Source organism: Rutidosis leptorrhynchoides, chromosome 1, assembly GCF_046630445.1.
Source record: "Rutidosis leptorrhynchoides isolate AG116_Rl617_1_P2 chromosome 1, CSIRO_AGI_Rlap_v1, whole genome shotgun sequence".
Lineage (NCBI taxonomy): Eukaryota > Viridiplantae > Streptophyta > Magnoliopsida > Asterales > Asteraceae > Rutidosis > Rutidosis leptorrhynchoides.
In genome coordinates this window covers 249,886,561-249,909,129 of record NC_092333.1, presented here as the reverse complement: position 1 = coordinate 249,909,129, position 22,569 = coordinate 249,886,561, and the positions used below count along the sequence as shown (strand labels likewise).

Below are 22,569 nucleotides of genomic sequence, written 5' to 3'. Positions count from 1 at the left end.
TTGATTAGTTAGTTTACTTTCAAGTTTGTAGTTCAATATTACTTTTATAGTTCATGTATGTGTCGGATCTAAGATTTTGATGTAACTTTGGTTCATCAAGCTACTTGCAACACTTAAATGAGTTGTGCTACATGTCTTAGACTGACACAAGTGTTATGATGGTCAAACCTTGGTTAAGATGATGCAAACACATCAACGAGTTGTACACTTGAAGCTATATGCATCAAGGATGAGAACCGTGATGAGCTTCGAGCACCAAGAACCCACCGGAACACTAAACCTACTGTTTTTCGGGTCTGAACAGAATACCTGGGCTACTGTAAAGTTGATTTTCAGTTAGCTCTGTTCGAGTAGATAATTTTTCATTTAAGACTCGTCTTAATCCGAGTTACGGTTTAGGATCTATGGCCCTCCGAACGTCACTATGTCCTTTTAACGTTGTGCTGAAAATTCTGACCTACTCGCACTTAAACCGTCACCACGGTCAAACGAAGAGGAGTTTACTTCTGGAATTTTTACAGCAACTAAAGGACTCATATACGGAGCCATGGCCACTGGTCTCACCTCATTTCAGTAGGTATAGAGGCCGTGGTGACTGATCGAAGTCAGCCTTTGATTTAAACTCTTTTCTAGAATGAAACTTGCTTTATACGCTTTTGTTTGATGATGAATGATGATGATACTTAAGACCTAATTTACATACATTTAAACCTATTGGTACGATTTACTGACTTAGTAACTTTTGACTTAGGTTGAGGACTTTCCGGACCTACATACTTGCTTACTTTTCCCGAGTCAACTTTACTACTACTTTTCCACTGTGAGTTATAGCATCTCTTTTTACTTTAACTATTTTGGGAACTGAGAATACATGCAAATTTTATGTTTTACATACTAGGAACGAGTACTTAAACTTATATATGTGTGGGTTATACAACGGCATAAACATTCCCTTTAGCTCGGTAACGTTTAGTCATTGGTTTTTGAACCGGTGAACGCGAATCTTAGATATCGATCCATAGGGTTTGACATCCCCACTCGGGCTAGTAGCGCTAGCATTTAACGGGTGTTTAATACTTCGTAAACATACGCACTCGCCAAGTGTATTTTCAGGGGGTTATAAACGTTAAGTTAGTTACCAAGTGCCCACGGTTAAATATATACTTTATCATACTATTTTGAAACGCTCTTTGTAGCACTGAAATCTCGTGGCCTACCTTACATTACTGTTATACTTAAACTATAGCTCACCAACCTTTATGTTGACATTTTTAAGCATGTTTTTCTCAGGTGCTTAAGGTTGCTTGCTTCCGCTGTTGTACTAGTCATGCCTCGTAGACTTCCGATGTGCTTTACTAGAGATGTCACCGCATGAAACACTTTATCTTGCATTCAAACTTTAATACTTTTGAAACAATGATTTGTAACGACCTAAGGGTCACGCACTATTATCTTTGCTTCTATTCATAGAAGAATACTTTTGATGTAAAACATTCGACGTTAGTTATGACGTCACCCTTTTATCATGAATGCAAACTTGTTTTAAAAACGCATATAGTGTTTGACCTGTAATGATCCTGTTGTTGATGGTTCGTACATGTTGATTTAGTACGGGGCGTCACAGTCTGTGTTTGAGCCGCATTTTTCAAAAGTTTTTTTATCGTACCGATCAATCAACTGGGAACATAGTTCGAGTGGTTAGGTATAAACGTGCAAAGACTATGAAGTATGCACCAGTTCGTAAAATGCCACAGAATTTTGGTGATCGTTTTAGATGGTGGTATTATGATGGAAGAACAGAAGAAGCGGTGATTGTGCTGGATAATCCTAATGATAGTTTGGACCAGATCAGGATTATTGATCCAAGGTGGATTCAAAATTTGTGCAAGAATGATATCAAGGTGTTGAGGAAACTCCCAATCTTTAGAGTTGCCTAATACTGAGCAGGAAATTCAGTTTAATCGTGATGTTCGTACTTGCTATGCTTATGATATCCATGCTTAATGTCTATCTTTCGTTTTTTTAAAACTGTGAATTTGAACGTTTTATTTTCTAATTTATTTCGATTTGGTTGTAATAACTTGCTCTAAAACGTCTTAATTTTCATGTTATTGAATATGTTTGATTGTGTGATTAGTTGTTTTTGCAGGAGAAAGTATATTTTGTGATTTAAGATAATGAACTGGGTCCTGGGGGAGTTTGTTGGTGCATATTTAGTCCCCGAGTTCATTATGATCACGTTAAAATGTTTTATTGTTTAACTTTCTATGTTGGATTGTAACCGCACGGTTGCAGGCATGCAACCGTACGGTTAGACAGGCAACCGCACGGTTGCAAGATGCAACCGCACGGTTGCACGTGCTGTGTGTATATAATGGGTATTTCGGGTTCATTGTTAGGGTTACGAATCCTAACATATTCTACACGTACAATCCGATACCCTGGTGTTCTAGCATTCACATTTTTCGATCTTTAACATATCTAAGTTGATTTTGTCATTAAGATCATAGGTTTTCATTGGATTTTGAGTATAAAACCCAATAACGAGATTTTCCGCACTCGTTATTGAATCTAAGATCGTTTAATTCTGTTTACACGATCCTACAGCTTGTGTTTATAAACCCGAGTCAAAAGAAATCAGTTTTACTGGGATTGCTAGTACTCGGCATTTATGCTCTGCGAATTCATACATTGAAACACTGCTTTTACTTGACCAATAAATTAATAGATGATGGTGGTAACATTTCAAAGTGTAAACCTATTGGATCAAGAAAGCAAAGCAAGGTATGTGGATCCAGTTTTAGTTGAATTTTATGAAAAGGTAACTGTAACTAGAAAAGATGTAAAGTTACAAGTACTATGTGTACTAAGATGTCATAGACTAGAGTTTTCATTTTGGTTTACATTTATGCAAATTTTGTTCTTTTAGTATCATACAATCAGTAAGGCATTGTTTAGTCATCTGTCTGATATATTTTAGAGAGCTGGTGAATTTTATTTTATTTTATATAGATTGATGTATTATCTCAAAGCCTACCAAAAACTAAAACAAATAACTGCAGATTTACAGATGAAATATTTATTTGTATACACCTAGGTCTCTGTCAACCCTCACATAGATGCTTAAGATAATCACAAAGATATAGCATCAGTAATATAGATGTTTGGAAATAAGATAAAAATGTATGGGTGGATGCATATAACTACATAAAAATGCTTTCAGAAATTGAGTTATGAACTTTGTCTTGGGTTGGTGAAGGATTAAATGTATGGGTGGATACATATAACTACATGAGTTGGTTTGTGTAAATTTTGTTTATTGAGTCAAGTGGGTAAGCTAAATAGAAATGGGTCAAATGGGTTGATAGTCGTTCAAAATGCATTTAACTCCTAAATCATATTATTAAATGTTGTGTATTCTGATAATATGGTTATATAGCCTTTTTGATCATATTACACATATAATTTTATATACAAAATTTTAACGAAAGAAAAATAAATTTTTTTAAGTCAGCCAATTCTGACCCATTTTGACTTGCACTAAAAATGACCCATGCTGCTGCAAACTTTGACCCGTAAATGACCTTCCCGTATTGTTAGCCTAATAAAAATCGATAAATACAAATATCTATATTCCTTGTAAGAATTCAGGCTTTTATCTCCGACGTTTATCTCCTAGATACGATATCTGAAGAATTAAGAATTTGCAGGCTTTTATCTCCGACGTTTATCTCTTAGATAGTTTGGAACAACTTATTAACTATAAATTGATTATATATGTAAGTAATAAGTTAAGGACATTTCTTGTGACACTTGAAACCAAAAAAGATTAATAAGTACGGAGTAACAGATAGTACTCAAAAAGTACTTTAAGTTAATCTTTATATTATCTTATTTATCAAGATTATTACATCCTTTGAGAATTGGCATGTTGAAGTTTTTAAGTTATGCCTGGGAACTTGGAGAAGTAAATTCACCAATTAGCCTCAAAGATTTATTGTATAAAAATAGAATCAAGTAGGTCTATATGGGTTTATTTAGTGGTCCGATTATGAGATACTTTCATATGGTTCTATAGTTGAAATAATATATGAATCTGGTTATAGTTCAAATATTGCCCGAGATTGACACACTAGATGGTGTTTTGTAATGGTGTTTTGATTGCTTGTAGCGACTGTTTGACTCTCGATCATGTAGGTTTATAGAAGGGTTTACTTGTACGCCTTAGGCGCCTTTTGTTGTATTTTGATGTTGGGCCTTTATCCCCTACTTTTATAATTTAATTGTTCTTTGCCATTTTTTTTTAAAAAAGAAGCTAAATTAACCTTGAATAAAATACAATATAACATAACTTTTTATCTCGTGTATTTCCGTCGAACATTTTGGCTAATACTTCTACATGTTATTGAATTAACATTCGGATGTTAGTGATTAGGATTGCCCAAAAGTTTAGATAAATGGAGGAACAAGAGTTTATAGGTCTCTGTCAGCCCCCACATAGATCCATAAGAGACTCTGCCCTGAATGAACTAATTAAATGTGTGTTATTATAGGAAAAAAGGTTTACCTGTGCATCTGCAAATCATGAAAATGATCATTATTATAAAATGCATTGCACAATCCATGTATCTTTATTCTTTTACAGCATGTTGTTACAACATATACTATCCAAAAGCAACATTTGCATCTGTTGAGCTCCCTGTATGACACCATTTTGATGAATCATAATGCGAAAAGTAGCCATTTGGCGAGTCAATACGGGTTCGGACCTGGTTGACCCAAACTAATAAGCCGTATTTACTATTTGAACAAAATGCTATCCACCCATATCTAACTATTTCGACCCGTTCTTACTTACTGAGATTACTTATAGCTGACTGCCTGACCCGTTTAACCCGGCCTTACAACACAAATTTGACCCGTCAGACGATAGATCCTATGAGTTTGACAAGATCAGATACATGATGGTGAAGATTTGGCTCGTCTCCAGAGCATTTTGGAAACAACTGCAGGTGAATTCAATTATTTTTCGAATGCTATTGAAAAACAGGTATATCGTCACTATCATTTTTATGATCATTAAAGGAGCTGATGAGGGAGCCCAAAGTATGATCATTGAAGTTTCTGACAGTGAATTAAGAATGACATGTTTATATAAAGGAGTTCTTTAATAAGGAAAATTACGTAGGTAGATGTAGGGGGTGTTCAAAGTATCCGTATCCGAATCCGCAACGGTCCGAGAATATCCAAAAAATCGAATATCCGGATTTTCTGATATCCGAAAACCGGATATCCGATTTTTCGGATTCGGGTTTAGGATAGTACTTTTCACAATTTTCGGATATTCGGATATCTGAATATATATATATATATATATATATATATATATATATATATATATATATATATATATATATATATATATACTTGTTAATTTTTTATGTTATATTTTAGTGTTGTATTGGATTGTTGGGCTGCTTCAGTGGCCCATATATCGATCATTGGGCTGCAATCTTGACATATCAATCGTTGTGATGCGTATATCAATCACTAGATCAAATATTTCTCTGTCGCAAGCTCTCACTGACGCATCCCTTCATTAATCGTTGCTTTAACTTTCATTAATCTTCATCAATCGTTGTTCATGAGATATACGAATATGTGGGGTTTATATAACCACTTGTTCCCACTTGTTGCATATATATTTATGTTTATAGTTTTCACTGGAGGTTGGATACTGCCATTAATTTGGTAGATATGTTTATAGTTTACATTCCCACTTGTTCTGACTTCCATTAATTCGGTATATAAATCCACTATGAAAAGTCCTCATTTATTCCTACTTGTTTACTATTTATTAAAGTACTGATCCTCATTCTCATGTTTGTAGTTGTTCAAGCTTCAAAAATTAAAGATCTGTATTGAGATGTATGTAACTCATATATATGATTTTCTTTGATCTTAAGTAAAGTTCGGATATTCGGATAATCCGATATCCGAATGCGAAATTCCGGATATCCGGGATTTCGGATTCGAATATCGGATGACCAAATTCACTGTCCGAATTTTTGGATATTCGGTTTTGAACACCCCTAGGTAGATGAATGCCACTATAATTGCTCTAATTCCAAAAGTTACAACTCCTAGTAAAGTAAAGTTTCGGAATTAAAAGTAGGCTAAAAAAGGTGGTCAAATTCTAACAAACAAAATTAAAAGTGTATTAGCAAAATTCTAACAAACAATTAAAAGTGGGCTACAAAAAGGTGGTAAATCAGAACCAATGTACTTTCATCCCGAGTAGACATATCCAAGACACAATCCTAATTACTCAAGAACTGATGAAAAGATATAATAGAGCTCAACGACCTAAAAAGTGTGCTTTTAAGATAGACATCCAAAAACCTTATGATATAGTCAATTTGGAATTTTTAGATTAGATTTTCGTTATGTGTCAATCGTGAAGTTCATGGATTTTTCAAAGGAGGAATTAAGGGACTTGTGTCAAGGAGATCATAGTTCTCCATATATGTTTACTGCAGTTATGGTAACATTTAACCTGATTATAATCTCAAAAATAAGTGAGTCTGCAGTTATGGTAATATTCAACCTGATTATAATCTCAAAAATAAGTGAGTCTGCTGATTACAAATATCCCTATAGATGCAAGAAGATCATATTTGTTCCATATTGTGCCATATATGATGCTAGGTTAAGAAAGGATGAATGTATACAAGTTACCAGAAGCTTAGAAATATTGCAGTTCCGATGTTGAATGAGCAAAGAAATGATAAGGTAGTTTGGTATACTCATAATAGTACAAAATTTCCATTTAGCATTCAACGGGTTTGGAAAGATTAAAGAATTAATTTCTTTTGGTTTACTCAGTGTAATCCAAGGCACATGTTTATTCTTTGGCTAGCTATGCACAAAATATTGCCAACTCATGATAACTTTCTTACATGGCAGCCTAATGCAAGTTTTAAATGTGCTTTTATGTGATGGTGCTTTATGTGATGGATGTCCAGATTCAAATGATCACCTATTTAAATGCCATCACTCCAAAAGAATATGGAATAGTGTGAAGGGGAAGTTACCTTTTAGAGGCCTTCAAGATAATTTACTGGATATTAAGAACATGCTTTTCTGATGATCCTTATAAACATAACATTTGTAGTGTTATAAATGGGGTCTCAGTTGTTGTGGTGGTGTATTTTATTTAGAAAAGAATGGAAATATAGAATTTAAGAAAATGGCAAGAACAAAAGATGAATTAATAAATGCTATTTTGGATCATGTATAACTTAAAACGATTAGCCTTAGGGCTTAGAGTTAAAAAGATCAAGTGCAGTTTAAAGAGCACCAGAGTAATGGGGCTTAGTTTGGATCAATATGCAGCTGCAATTTGGTTAAAATGGTCTTAGAGGTTGAGTTTGCTTAGTGTAGCGAGTCATGCTTATCTCAAGGCTTGAATATATATATTTTTTTTCATTGGGCAACATGTCAAATCAGTTATTTTTTATTACATCTTTTCGTAGCAATATAAGTTGCCTGCGTAACCAGTGGTGGAAGCAGGAATTTTTTTCAACGGGGGCGAATTTTTTTTAAAAACGTAGAAATTTTTTTTGGGCAAAAATGAAAGTTTTAGGACAAAATTTGAAGGTTTTTGGGCAAAATTTGAAGGTTTTAGGGCAAAATATAGAGGTTTTGCGACAAAATATGAAGACTTTGGGGCAAAAAAAAAATTACACCGGGTCAAAATCGAAAAATCAAAAATTTTTACATTGAAAATTGCAAATCCACTGGGGGTGGCTGCCCCCTCTGTCCCCATTAATTTTCGCCCCTGTGCGTAACGTGTCAAAATAGTTTATTGGGTAACATGTCAAAGTATAGTTATTTTTGATTACCGATCAAATGGCTCAAATGGGGGTTGGGTTAAGTTGAAGCGCTATCATTTTTGTTTGTTATTTTCTATTGGATATTAAGAATATATAACATATTTTAGATATGATTATGATACCATTTAAACATAACAAAATGTTTTAGACATGATCAAGGTCTCAAGGGTTACGCAAGGAAGATGCATGCATAGTTGACTTTTAAAAGACAACATTCAGTTTTGTTGTTCAATGGTGTACATACAGAATTATAAAGTTGCATCATATAAATTTTAGTATGTTTACTTTTCATGAAAGCCATACTCAAACACCCTACACGAGTTTTTTTTACAAATATACTACGTATATAATTGCCCACCACTAGACTAGAACCCACAACCTCTTGGTTGAAGGAGTTCTTCGATACCGCTAGGTCATTGGACTGTGATAAATGTTAGTATGTCTTATATGGTTTTGTTTTTAAAGTTGGTCATTATAGCGGTATGTGATCTAACTGTGGGAAACGCAACATCACAAAGTCCGGCCTTAAGCGAGTGACGTTTTGGGAAGTATAATTATGATGTGGATTATGAATGTTAGATACACTAAATATGGATTGAAACCGTTGTTAGGGATGGGATCAACGTTACTTACAAATATTGTGAAAAATCTTATTTTTTTAGATCGTTATGCACTTGTTAAAACATAAGAATGTTACATCAAGTATGTTTTTTTGTTAAGTGCTATTGAAGAGGATTCACTAGAATAGTAGAAGACTATTTTTTTAGATCGTTATGTACTTGTTAAAACATAAGAAAGTTACATCAAGTATGTTTTTTTGTTAAGTGCTATTGAAGAGGATTCACTAGAATAGTAGAAGACGATGTGCCAACTATATAATGCTACTAAATGTGAATGACTCATTTCTATAATTGTGTAAACAATCATGTTTAATGTTATTGTTTTTTAAAACGTTAGTGAAACACTTTGTGTGTTTTGGTCCTACATCATATACGTGTATCTTGATGGTGTTAAGTATGGAAGTAAATTGTTCACATAGGCTTATATTCGTAAGCTTATAAAATGATTAACTTTTGAAACCAACATCTAAGCAGATAACATTCAACCTTCACTAGTCTTGAACTTTAAACTCATTTTGATTTATTAGGTGTATTGTTTTAAATAAATTTGACGAATACAATCAAAAGATGGTTTAGTGGGCGTTATGAAGACAACCTCGTAAGAAAAAAGAGGTCTAAAATAAAGATGTTACTAGTAATACATATTGGAATACTTGTCCTCTGTTTATCCGTTTATCATGTTTTTTTTTTTTTTTTTTTTTTTTTTTTTTTAAGCATGTACCGAAAAAGAGTAGCAATTAGTAAAAAAAAATGGATGCTATGTTAGTAACTAGTAATGTCTAAAAATAAAGCTTAACTATTTGATTAAATGCATTAGTTTTCTTAAAACTCAACCCGAACAGAAAGGTTCGGTTGAATTTACAATAAAAACGGTACTATTAATTTATGCCAACCGGTTGTTATTTTGTTTCGATCATGTTATTAGTTATTATTGCCAATTTGAATTATAATCCCAATTGAAGGAATTTCGAAAAAAGAATGATTATGAGAGAGAGAGAGTAGGAGAGAGAAACTACCAAGAGAGAGAGAGAACGGCGGGCAAAGGAAGAACTCGATGGAATCACAACGGCGACTCTAGGAACGACTATAGGAGATTCTACGGCACTCGGCTAACTTCGTATATGTTTTTCAACTTTCCGGATAATTGGGTTGTCACAGATTTTTGGAAGCTTTTCAAGAAATATGGCTCCGTTCGTGATGTCTACTTGGCTAGAAACAGGCTTAAAAATGGCTTGAAGTTCGCCTTTGTGCGTTTTGGGGACGTGGATGATGACTCTAGGTTGCTGAAATCACTCGAAAATATCAAGTTCGACGAGAGGCTGATCAAAATTTTTAAAGCTTATGCAAGAAACAACAAACCAACTCATGAAGGAAAATACGAGAAGGGTGATGGCAGGCAAAATAATTACAATTTCAACTTCAACCACAACAATGCTGGGAGTGTAAGAGATGGGAGGAGTTTTAGGGATGCTACGGTGGAAGACTTAAGACAGCGATTATCCAGTAAGAGGAATACCGAAGGAGATCTAAGAAGCCAGTTAAACCAAAAGAGAGATCAAGATAAGAGCAACCACAGTCCAAAAAGCAACCAGAAAACTTGGGGAGGTCCAATGCTTGTAGAAGTTGAAAATGATAAGTCAAATGACTCGATTCTGAAAGCAGCCATTATAGGGGATGTGATACATCACGAGATGCTAGAGAAAGCAGAAAAACTGTGCAAACTAGAGGGACTTACCAACTTCAATTTAAAATATCTTGGTGGCCTACAGCTTATGGTCATCCTTGATTCTCCAGCGACGGCTAGAAATATCCTATCAAATCCAAGTCATCCAATCCAGAATTGGTTAAAAAATATTAGGTTTTGGGAAGATAATTGCTGGAACTCAGGAAGACTGGTGTGGTTAAATATCAGGGGGGTTCCGGTATCTTGTTGGAATCCTTACACGTTTAAATCAATTGCACACTGGTGGGGTAGCATTATGGAGATGGAAAATTGCGAGATTCTGGAAAACCAACATCAAAACCTCACTATGGGCAAAGTTTTAGTCAAGTGTGGGGTTTCAAAAGTCATTAATGAAGTAGTTATGCTTAAGCACAAAAAAAGTGTGGTACACGTCTATGTCACTGAAAATCCAGATAATACAGTGGAGGTGAATTTTCAAAAGGATTCCAGTTTTGCTTGGGAGATGGGAGAGTCAGATAGTCCGGCATATGCGAAAGTGAATGAAGGCATCAAGGAAAAAGAAGGTTGTAAACCCACAAACGAAGGTGTAGACTATGATTCTGACGAGGAAGACGATACTTTTAGCTCAGATGATGAATACCCCTTAAAAGACCTGAATGAACGGTTTGAAGATGATACATTTTCCGGTGAAAAATCCGGCAGTAGCAAAAATGGCGTGGAAGGCAAAGTAGCAGATCAGGAGTCGTGCATGAGAATCGAAAATAAAATTAATTGCAACGGTAATCATAATCATGATGTGGGGCCCGAGGACAATGAATATGTCGATAAAACTCCCCAAAATTCGGCGCAGACAATGCGTGATATTGGTGGGGTAGAAGATGTGGATTTTGTCTTGGAAAATCAAATAAAAAGTAAAGGAAACTCTAACCCTAAAACACTGTTAGCCAGCCCAACGATTAAACCCAACAATAACCTTTTCACAAACCTTTTCAGCCCAAGAATCCCTTCCACCTCTGCCAAGCCCAATTCGATGAGCCCAAAACAACATACTTACCCTGACAAGTCCATCCCTTCTACTAACCTAGCCAATAACCAATCCTTAACTTTACCTGTTGAGCCCAATACGATTAGCCCACATAATCAGCCTACTTCAAGCAAGCCCAATCTACCGTCAAAATCGCCTGGAAAAATGCTAACCCACCCTTCCCCAAATAAACCTGATTCTCCAGCTGAAAATACGATTAACACATCTCCCACCCCAATTCCCTCAAATCCCAAACAAAGTATTACTCCAACCTCTAAACCGAAACCGATTTCGATCGCTACACCTCATGAGATGCGAAGCTTTAGCCCAATTACAAGAATGAATTTAACCGATGAAGCCTCAATTACCCCTAAATCGAGCAATTCAATGGTCCCGGAGACGTGTAAAGCCAAAACGAAGAAACAAAAAGGAAAAAATGAGCAGGATAGTGTCCCACAGGGCTTACTTTCCACTTCCACTACCTGTATCAGATGTTCATGTGCTAGACAAATACCGGGTGAATGGAAAACCTCCTCCAGATTTTTAAGGATGAAGTCTCTGGCCAGATTAGGTAGTAATAAGAAGAGGAAGGTTGGGTGTCATAAGTGTCAGCGTAAGAATACATCAAGTGAGTCAATAAGCAAACAAACAAATAGCAAATCTGATTGTAATAGTGCTCAAACAAGACCCAGCAAGGCGAGTTCAGAAAATACCTCAAGAAACAGCAATCGAAGCAAGTCGATGGGTAAGGTAAGGTCCAGAAATAGTAAGGAGGTTTATGAATATGGGAGGAGGTTGGGCCTGGAATGGCCAGGGGAAATTCTGTCTGGAGGATCACATCTATAGGTATTCCCCCTTCTTTTATCGTTATTTACAGTTTTCTCAATGAAGGTAATATCTTTAAACATTAGGGGTTTCGCGAAAAAGGGTGCTTTTGGATGGGTTAAAAATCTTTGTAGAATTGAAAAACCAGATATTTTAGCTTTCCAAGAGACTAAGTGTAGAAATGTAAGCGATTATTGGGTATCAAACCTATGGTGGTCAAGTGATTTTAGCTACGAACAAAAAGAGGCGATTGGGTCTGCTGGGGGTATAATGATTATATGGGATAGAAGATCCTTCACAGTGGAAAGTTCAATGATTAGCGAATTTTTCGTTGCTATAAAAGGAAAATGGAACCACATTCAAAACGATTCTATAATCGTAAATGTGTATGGTCCACACGAAGATGCCGGTAAATCTAGAATGTGGGAAACTCTTGATAGTTTGATGAATAACATCGATACTAGGTGGCTCTTATGTGGAGATTTTAACGAGGTGAGAGACGAAAACGAAAGATTCAACAATGTCTTCATCCCTAGTCGTGCAAATAGATTCAATAGCTTCATAAAAAATAACGGGCTGGTAGAAATTCCCCTAGGAGGTAGAAGATTTACCCGGGTTTGTGACAATGGTTTGAAATTGAGCAAGTTAGATCGTTTTTTGGTGTCTGAAAATTTTCTCAACCTATGGGAGGATCTCTCGGCCATTGTGCTAGATAGAAAGTTCTCGGACCACTGTCCTATTGTTCTTAGAGACAAGATAGTCGACTTCGGGCCAAAACCCTTCAGGTTTTTTGATGAATGGTTACACATGGAAGAAGCAATATCTCTAATTAAAGATGCATGGAATGTTGAGGTAAATGGGTATCGAAAGGACTGCGTTCTTCGGAATAAACTCAAAACAGTTAAGACAGAACTTAAATCATGGAACAAGTTAGCGAAGAACAACCTGGATCGAGACATTGAAAATCTAAAATCGAAGGTGGATGAGTGGGAAAATTTAGCCGAAACAAGACAATTAAATGAAGAGGAAAGGTTATCATGGATGGAGTCGAGAAAAAGTTGGTTAGATAAAGAAAGGGCAAAGGCGAACATGCTCAAGCAAAAGGCGCGAATAAAGTGGATACTCGAGGGGGACGAAAACTCCAGATATTTCCACTCTATCATTCGGCGAAGGTACAACAAAAATAACATTCGCGGTCTAGTGATTAACGGTTTATGGAACGAAAATGTAGAGGACATAAAAAAAGCTATTCTCAGTCATTTTAGCCTCTTGTACAATGTTAGATCAAGAAACCGCCCATCGATGATTAATTTACACTATCCATCCATAACACCAGATCAGGCCGCAAGCCTGGAATGCCCCTTCACCGAAAAAGAAATTTGGGATGCTTTGAGTGATTGCGCGAACGACAAGGCACCGGGCCCGGATGGTTTTAACATTCGTTTTTTTTAGAGTTTCTGGGATACCATTAAGGCAGAGCTATTAAACGCGATTCACTGGTTTTGGGAAAAGGGAGAGCTCTCGAAGGGTTGTAATGCGTCATTCATAACCTTGGTCCCAAAGATAAAAGATCCACTTGGGCTAAATGATTACCGACCGATTAGTTTGATTGGAAGCTTTTACAAAATACTATCGAAAGCTCTATCACTTAGACTACGAAAGGTAATTCAGAATGTGATAGGGGTTGAGCAAAGCGCATTTTTAAAAGATAGATTCATCCTCGATGGCGTACTTATAGCGAATGAAACCATAGATCACATAAAAAGGTCTCGAAAAAAGGGTTTAATTTTTAAGGTAGATTTTGAAAAGGCTTTCGACTCACTCGATTGGGATTTTTTGATGGAAGTAATGAGAAGCATGGGATTTGGTGATAAATGGTGTAAATGGATCCTAGCGTGTCTTAATTCGGCAACGATTTCAATATTAGTGAACGGTTCACCCACAAAAGAATTCACAATGGGGAGGGGTGTTCGCCAAGGTGACCCGCTCTCCCCTTTCCTTTTCATCCTTGCTGCTGAAGGACTTAACATGTAACATCCCGCCTTTTTCCATTTACTTTTCCGTTATACTAATATAAAGTCCGTTATATGTTTATAACATCTCCCGTTGATAAGCGTTTTAAATTATCTCGTTTAGGTAATTCACGCACCCGAACGAAAGTTGAGGGACTAAACTTGACAAGGGATCAAACCCTTGACTAGGTCAAAGGGTCAAACCCCTTTCACCCATTCATTATCATCTCCATCTCTCTCTTTCTCTCTAGCAAGAACACACACCCATTTACAAAATTCATTCAATCATCATCTAAATCCGATCTAGGAGGCTTACAACAAAATAAATTACATATTCGTGATCCTCTCTTCATCCTCTTCATTTTGGTACCAACTTCATCTCGTTTGGGTAACATTTCTAAAACTCTAGATTTCTCTAAATTCGTGTTTTTGACTTGAAATGGTGTTAGTTAGTGTCTATGGCTCATTGTGATGTCGTGTATATAATTTGTATGCTCGATCTCGTTGTTTTAGTGTAACTAGCATGAACTTGAATTTTGGTGTGTTGTTCTTGAATTTTGGATGATCATATGTTGTTAGATGTTAAAAGTTCATGTTCTAATTGTGTTCCTAGTATCATTAGCTTCATTTTGATGTATAGATTGATTTAAGAAACTTCATAAACGCGATTATTGATTTTGTGAACTTTTGGTTAGGGTTGACAACTCTTAAAACGAACTTTTGATGCGTTGAATGCTTGTTAATGTTATTGATAAGTGTTTAGTTGTGTTACATGTTTCATTACCTTCAAAACGGCATATCATATGTATAAATTGGATTCCCGAAACTTAAATTTCAATTGATAAACTTGAAACTTGAAAATAAACCTCTATTGATCACTTGACGGGATTTCGGTTATAGTATATTATGTTTTTGCTTGATGAAAAGTGCTTAGTTGCGTTCCTTGTCGAAAGAGCTTTCCGATGATATAAAATACATGTTCTAATTGTTTGCGGATCATAAAATGTGATTGTTTGTGTTTTGGTTCGTCCATTTGAGGAATACAGCAAACAGGGCCTGGGAAAAGATCAGGACGCCGTCCAGATACTTGGGACGCCGTCCCACCTTTTGAACCGGGACGCCGTCTAGCATCACGGGACGCCGTCCCACCTTTTGAACCGGGACGCCGTCTAGCCATTTGGGACGCCGTCCCATTTGGCTAAAACTGGCTGTTTGTTTTGGTCATTTGACATGAAAATGTTTGCTATGCTACGGACCTCCGATTAACATGAAACTTGGCCAACATGCTCATATATGATTATATAACTTAGAAAAATTGTCGGATATCCAACCCGACCCCGTTGACTTTTCTGTTGACTTTGACCCGACCAAGTTGACTTTTAATCAAACTTAACCAAATAATTGTGCAATCGTTCTAACATGTTTTTATACTTGTATCTTGCATGAAACATGACAATTTGATTCACATGCTATTATGATCGAGTCTTAACGAGCCATAGGACTAATTGTACATCTTTGACCTATCGTGTTTACCGTTATTGATACGACCTATTTGTTTAGGTCAAGACTAGCATTGTTCTTTGCACACGTTTACTTGTTGAAGTACTTTACTACTCGTGCACTCAAGGTGAGATCATAGTCCCACTTTTACTCTTTTTGAACTTACATTTGGGATGAGAAAACATAAACATTTCTTTACTAAGTGAACACAAGTACAGGAAAACAAACATTCTACATACGAGTTTAGAACAAAAATCCTCAATTCGATTATCATTAGTTACACTTGCCGGGTGTAAGCGAGAACTTATGTTGTATGGATCCATATGGGTTTGACAAACCCTCATTCAAACGGTTCGCTACCGTTTACGAATGAAATATATTTTCGAGAAACAGTGTATGTTCTAGCACTAAGTGATGGGGTTCAATGGAAGGAAATGTTAAGCATTGATAATTGGGTGCTCGTGAAACAAACTTTTGGAATGTATTACTATTATTTCATTGATGCAAATCTTGTGGTTCACTTGTACTTACTTACTTAAACCTATGATTTCACCAACGTTTTCGTTGACAGATTTCTATGTTTTTCTCAGGTCCTTGAACGATACATGATACTTGCATTGGATGTCGAGTATATGTGCATTTCATGGAGCGTCTTTTGGCTTTACTTTAAACCGTGTCGCCTAGATTTCATTCGTATTATAACGTTGTAACTTAACTATTGGTTGAACAATTCTTGTAAACTTTGGGAACAATCTTTATTTTGAAATGAAGGTGACATATTTTGGTCAAACTTTGTCTTAAAGACTTATGACCACGTAACGGGACCTAAGTAGACGGCGCCGTCAAACATGATTTGGTCGGGTCGCTACATAACATACTCGCAAAGGCGGCGGTTGAAAGAAATCTCTTTAAAGGGGTAGAAGTGGGAAAGGACAAAATAATCGTCTCTCACCTCCAATACGCGGACGACACTATATTCTTCGGCGATTGGAGTCGGGAAAATTTGAGGAACCTCATGAACCTACTCAAATGTTTCGAACTCACTTCGGGATTAAAAGTAAATATGGGCAAGAGTTGTGTATACGGGATCGGGGTGGATTCATCAGAGGTTAATTGTGTAGCAAACGAATTTGGATGTAAAGATGGGAGTCTGCCTTTTTCATATCTGGGTATTCCAATAGGTACAAAGATGAGGAAATTATGTGATTGGAAAACGGTGATTGACAAGGTGAAAAATAGATTAACGGATTGGAAAGCACGTTCGATTTCGTTCGGGGGTCGAGTTACTCTTATCAAGTCGGTTCTTTCGAGTCTTCCGTTGTATTTCTTTTCGATCTTCCTTGCCCCGTCTAGTATGATACATGAGCTTGAGAGAGTAAGAAGAGAGTTTTTCTGGGGGGTTACCGGGTCGGGGAAAAAAATTTCTTGGATAAAGTGGGAAAAAATTCTTTTATCGTATGAGGACGGGGGCCTAAACATAGGCTCTCTAAAGTGTAAAAATTTGGCCCTATTATGCAAATGGTGGTGGCGGTTTCATACCGAGCCTTCCTCGTTATGGACCAAAATCATCAGGAGCATATACGGGCCTTCGGGTGGGCTTGATTTTCGCAGCCCAATTGCTAGCTCTGGGATTGCGGGCACTTGGTCTAACATTTTAATTGCAGGAAAAATCTCTTCAAACATTGGGATTCCTTTCCCTAACTCCTTTCAGCGGTCGATTGGAAACGGATCATCAACTGCATTCTGGAAGGACTTATGGATTGGAGAAGAAAAACTGGAGCACAAATTCAGCAGGTTGTACCGTTTGGAGTCAAATAAAGAGGCAAAAATTTCGGAACGAGTTGATTGGGGTAATGGAAGCTGTGTTTTTACATGGAATTGGTGCAGAAACATTATGGGGCGTGCAAACGGGGATCTTCAGGTACTCATCAGTTTAATCTCATCCTTTAATCATACGGAGAACGAAACAGATTCCTGGAAATGGGTGCTATCATCGAACGGCAAATTCACTTCAAAGAAGCTTCAAGGTCTGATTGAGGAAAATTGGCTTACGGAAGGAAGAGGAAATCGAGAAACTTTGCGCAATTATTTGGTTCCTAAAAAAGTAGAAATTTTCATTTGGCGGGTTCTTCATAAACGGATCCCGGTTCTTATAGAGCTAGATAAAAGAGGTGTCGACCTTCACTCGGTTCGATGTCCTAGTTGTGACGAAGACATTGAAACGATTGATCATTCTTTGATTTTCTGCAAACACGCCTTGGAGGTTTGGTCCCGGGTGTACAAATGGTGGGGTTTGGGTAACTACTCAAATCTCAGTACCTCCGAGACTTTCCTAGGTTATACAAACGCGACAACTTCCGAACTTGGGTCAAAAATCTGGCAGGCGGTAGAATGGACGGTTGGATACATGATTTGGAAATTTCGCAACAACAAGGTTTTCAAAAATAAAAGTTGGTGTGGACCCTCCGCCATAAGTGAGATACAAGTAATCAGTTTCGAATGGATTTCTAGACGAGTAAAAGGGAAGCAACTTGATTGGCACGTTTGGTTACTGAATCCGCAGGTTTATCTGACGCTATCGTGAATTTCGAGTGGATAATTCAGTTTGCTGTCGAGCTTATCTCTTATTTTTATTATTATTTTTTCTGTGCTACCTCAGCATATTTCGTGTGTAGTTTTAGTTTTAGTCACTGTTTCGACTGGAACTTCTGTCTAGATAACAGGTCTATGTACACTTCATTTCTTCATGGTAATATAAAGCTTATGGTTGCCTTTCAAAAAAAAAAAGAATTATAATCCCAATTTAGTACTCACGCTTTTTACTTTGAACAGTTAAAAACAAACCGTTGAGCTTGTGTGCCGTTAGGCATAAGGTAAGAGGTGTTTATGTCTACATTAGATTGTTGAGGGGTTTAAAAATAAATATTATGATTTACTAATTGCGGTGGTGCAGGTTACTTTCCTGGTACGTATACTCTCTCGTTTCAGTTTTATACTACTTTCTTTCTATTATCAAAAGTCAAAACCCTAAATTATCATCTCAAAATCAAAATTGAAATGTCTGACCACATACCTTTTGAAATTCAAACGGAAATTATTAAAAATCTTCCCGTGATATCATTGATCCGATTCAGATCGGTTTCAAAATCGTGGAAGTCTCTGATCGATAGCTCTGAGTTTATTGTTAATTATCACGTCAACTGCTCTCGGCTGCAACATAATCTGTTTGTAAGGTATATTGATGCACAAGAATTATATGAGTGGAATTTAGAAGATGAAAATTATCTATCGATTGTGGATGATGACACTTTTCCCCAAAATTGGTTTCCGTTAATCGTTCCAACTTCTGTTAAACAACTTGGTAGGCTCCCATTAATGGTAGGTACCTCTCAAGGTCTGTTTTCCTTTTACAATACTCCTGTAGGGAGTAATAGGCACAAAGAGATGACTGTTGTCATTTGGAATCCTACAATTGACAAATCAGTTAGTGTTGTTGTGCCTAATGTGTTTCGAAACTACCCCTTAGACACTGTTGTTGGCTTTGGGGTTTGTCCTCTAACCATGGACCCTATGCTTGTCAAGATTACTTATAGTTCTTCTTGTCTCTACAATATGATAATGTGCATCCCTTTTCAAGTTGAGATTTTTACATTGAGCTCAGGGATTTGGAGGAGTTCATCTAATAACATGCCTCGTAAATCACTTACATTGTCACGGGACCAGGCGAGCTTAGATAGGTTTATATACTGGCTTGCTACTGATAGAATTCCTAAGACCGAGGGTGATGGATATGACCTGAACAACATGATTTTATCATTTGATATGATATCTGAAGAATTTGCAGACATTTATCTCCCAGATAGTTTGGCACGACTTGGTAACTGTAGTTTGACTATATCTGAGTTAAGGACATCTCTTGTGGTACTTGAAATCAATATGGTGGGTGAGAAACGAGAATATTGTGTATGGAAGATGAAACATGGTGTTCCAAATTCATTTAAAAAGTTATTCGTGTTTAAGGCACCAGATACATCACCATTAAATATACATAGGGTTATTGGATTTAGAAAAACCGGCGAACCTATGATTGACATTTTGTATGATAGTGATGAACGAAATGCACTTGTTGTTTATGATCCTGACTCGGATCGCATCAATTATATTGGTATTTATGGAGTTGGGTTTCCTTACTTAGCAACTTCATATATGGAAACACTTCTATTACATAATTACTGAGATTGTGATATATCTTTCAAAAACTTCACTTTTGGGATTTATTTTAAATGGTGGCGCTAAGAACACACTATCAGGTAAGCTTGGCATGGGGATTGTAGTACAGTTTTTGTGCATATTAATTGAACGTTGTGTACAAACATGCTGATGAATTTCAATAAAACTATATCAGCTACGCTTTCTTATTTTGGTTTGTCAATTGTCAACTATTTTGTTATTTTATTATTGCCACAGATGCATTTTTCTTTTTTCCTTTGAAATTATTTGCAATTTCAAAGTGAACTCCATGAGGATGCAGTGGGGTCTGTAACTATCTGAGTTGCACTTCGTTTTGTCTGTCATATGATCCTTTGATTTATTTATTTTTTCATTATTATTTTTTTTGTTGTAAAATTATCTATGCATCCTTTATATTGTTAAGTGTGAGATCAATGTCTCAATGAAATATCGTAAGAATTTTTAACATCTTGTCGAAATGTTGAGTTGTTTGTACCGAATATGTTGCGAGAAAGGATTTGAATCTATCAAATTACATGATGTTAGAGGGAAGTGGAAATGGATACAGTTTCAAATAGTTGAAGCATGCAAATTGTTTACGAGAGACATTAATTTGAAGAAATTCTTTGTGGCAACTAAACCAATTTTTAAAGGTTTTCATGTGGATGAAAGGATGATATGGGTAGAGGTTTCTGGTTTTCCCTTGTGTTCGTATGGATCATCGGCTTACAAGAAAGTATCTGCTGGTGTGGGAAAATTTCAACTTTTTGACCAGCAAAGTTCATCAGCTCAAATAAAGGTTAGGCTCCTAAATCTGTTGCGTTTGGCAATAAGGACATTGGAGATATTTGATTGATTAATGAGCTGTCTAGACTTATTGAAGTAGGTGAAAAGTTAGGCTAAGATGTATCCGATTGTTATAAATCGCTCACGAGCCCTATCAATAGTATTGGTATGATAATAATGGACAAATGAAGCTTCTTTCTTTAAGTATTCGTGGTTCCAAGAAAAGGGGAAAACTTATTTGTTAAAGGGACTTGGCGTCAACTGCATGTCGAATGCTTCATGATTAACATATACGCTTCACAAGACTCGAATGCCAAAGCTAGATTGTGGAATCGGCTTGTAGATTTTGTTGATCAGAACAGTGGCTATTACTTGGTGTTTGGAAACTTTAATTCAGTCTGAGACGTGACTGAAAGATTCGGGTCAGATTTCTCAAGTCGCGAAGCCGCTGTCTTCAATTCGTAGTTTAATCGAAACGAGTTTGATGATTGCATCAAGGTTGCTAATATGGATTTCACATGATTCTTAAAAGATAGAAATCTAGATTCAAAGCATGGTATTAAAACTTAAAAAGCCAATAAAAACTGTAGGTTATCTACTCTTTATTCTCGTATGGAGTTCATTGACGAAAGTATGGATGTAGGGGTGCTGAAAATGAGATTGCGGAACGACTTAACCTTCTTAAAGATCATGATGTTTTCCAAAAGATTGTTGATGTGGATACGGTTTAAAAGACGATGAAATGGGATATCGAAAGAGATGAAAATTCAAAATGCTTTCATTGAAGAAGAGACACTCCCAAAGGATCCATGGTATCATGCTAAATGTTCGGTTTTGAAAAAAATTGTTAGATAAGGAATGAGCTTTTATGTCTTAAATTTAATCTTTTATTCAAACGGGAATTGTAGCATACTAATGGTTTGTGGAGATCGAGTTGGTCCCGTCATCTAATTGGCAGTGGAAACGAGGCTCTTGTTGGAACTCTTGGTTTATAAGAGTCCTCCCAACGGAGGAACTCCTCCCTCCTTAGTCTTGGGTGCCACCTGATCACTTCCTATCCAGGACTAAACTCATGATTAAACACTCCCAACAATGACACTCATTTCTTCCATTAATTAATTAAATGTACAAGTTTAAAAGCAAAAAGTACCACATAAATATACACTCTTTCCGTCCACAAATATTTTACAAACGAACGAAGTGGGAGACGAATAGGAGGGCGGCACCCTGGGCGGCACCCTGGGCGCCTTGCTTCCATGGGTGTCCTCCTGGACTAATCTCTGGGCGGAGGGAGTAATTACTCCGATGGGAACAACCTAAAGTCTTTATAAATTTACTCAAGCGTCTTGCTAGAGTGGTTCAATTTTGATTAATGCTTGTTAGAAAAATAGTTCTTGCATCTAATAGTATATAGTTATAGTTATTGTTCAAAATTATAGGTGTGAGATTAGAGGTTTTACATAACGGTCAAAATGCGCTCTAGTGGTGGACTATATATCATTACTTTGTCCATTATCTATAAACTAGGAAGTGGTCAGTTGGCCCACTTCGTTGGGCCGGAAAATTTAGCGGGGTACTATTCATAGCTGGTGGCTAATATACTTATTGGAAATAATTTTGTGGTCAAATCTGAAAAGGGCAATAAAGCAGTGGGTTTAAACTTATGAATAGTATACTTCTGTAGGTTTTTCAAATTAACACAAACCTTTTTATTTTTTACAAATTTACACAAAGTCTTCCCCTTAACAAATCAACCAAGTATACTTTCTCTTTTTTACAAATTAGCATTGTGTTTTTACAAAGTAACAATATACTTTTTACATTTTACAAATAACCTTTTCACTTTTGCAAATCGACCATAAATACAAGTCAACCACAAAAAGCTTGTTAACCCGGGCCGTTGATTAGTTAATGTTTTTTTTTTTTTTTTTTTTTTTTTTTTTTTGGTATTATGGACTAGTTTTCTTCTTTTGTTTTTGTGTTTTTCTCCTTT

At 36.3% G+C, this 22,569-nt stretch overlaps 2 protein-coding genes across 2 annotated transcripts; both read left to right on the top strand.

Annotated features, from left to right (window-relative positions):
- The first annotated feature begins 12,468 nt into the window (after window positions 1-12,468).
- On the top strand, window positions 12,469-13,500 carry LOC139896715 (uncharacterized). The gene has a single exon (XM_071879357.1). The coding sequence runs from the start codon at window positions 12,469-12,471 to the stop codon at window positions 13,498-13,500; it is 1,032 nt and encodes a 343-aa protein (XP_071735458.1).
- Window positions 13,501-18,617: 5,117 nt separating this feature from the next.
- LOC139896698 (putative F-box protein At3g16590) lies at window positions 18,618-19,796 on the top strand. Its single transcript, XM_071879336.1, has one exon. It carries the CDS (start codon window positions 18,618-18,620, stop codon window positions 19,794-19,796), a length of 1,179 nt encoding a protein of 392 aa, XP_071735437.1.
- The last annotated feature ends 2,773 nt before the right edge of the window (window positions 19,797-22,569 follow it).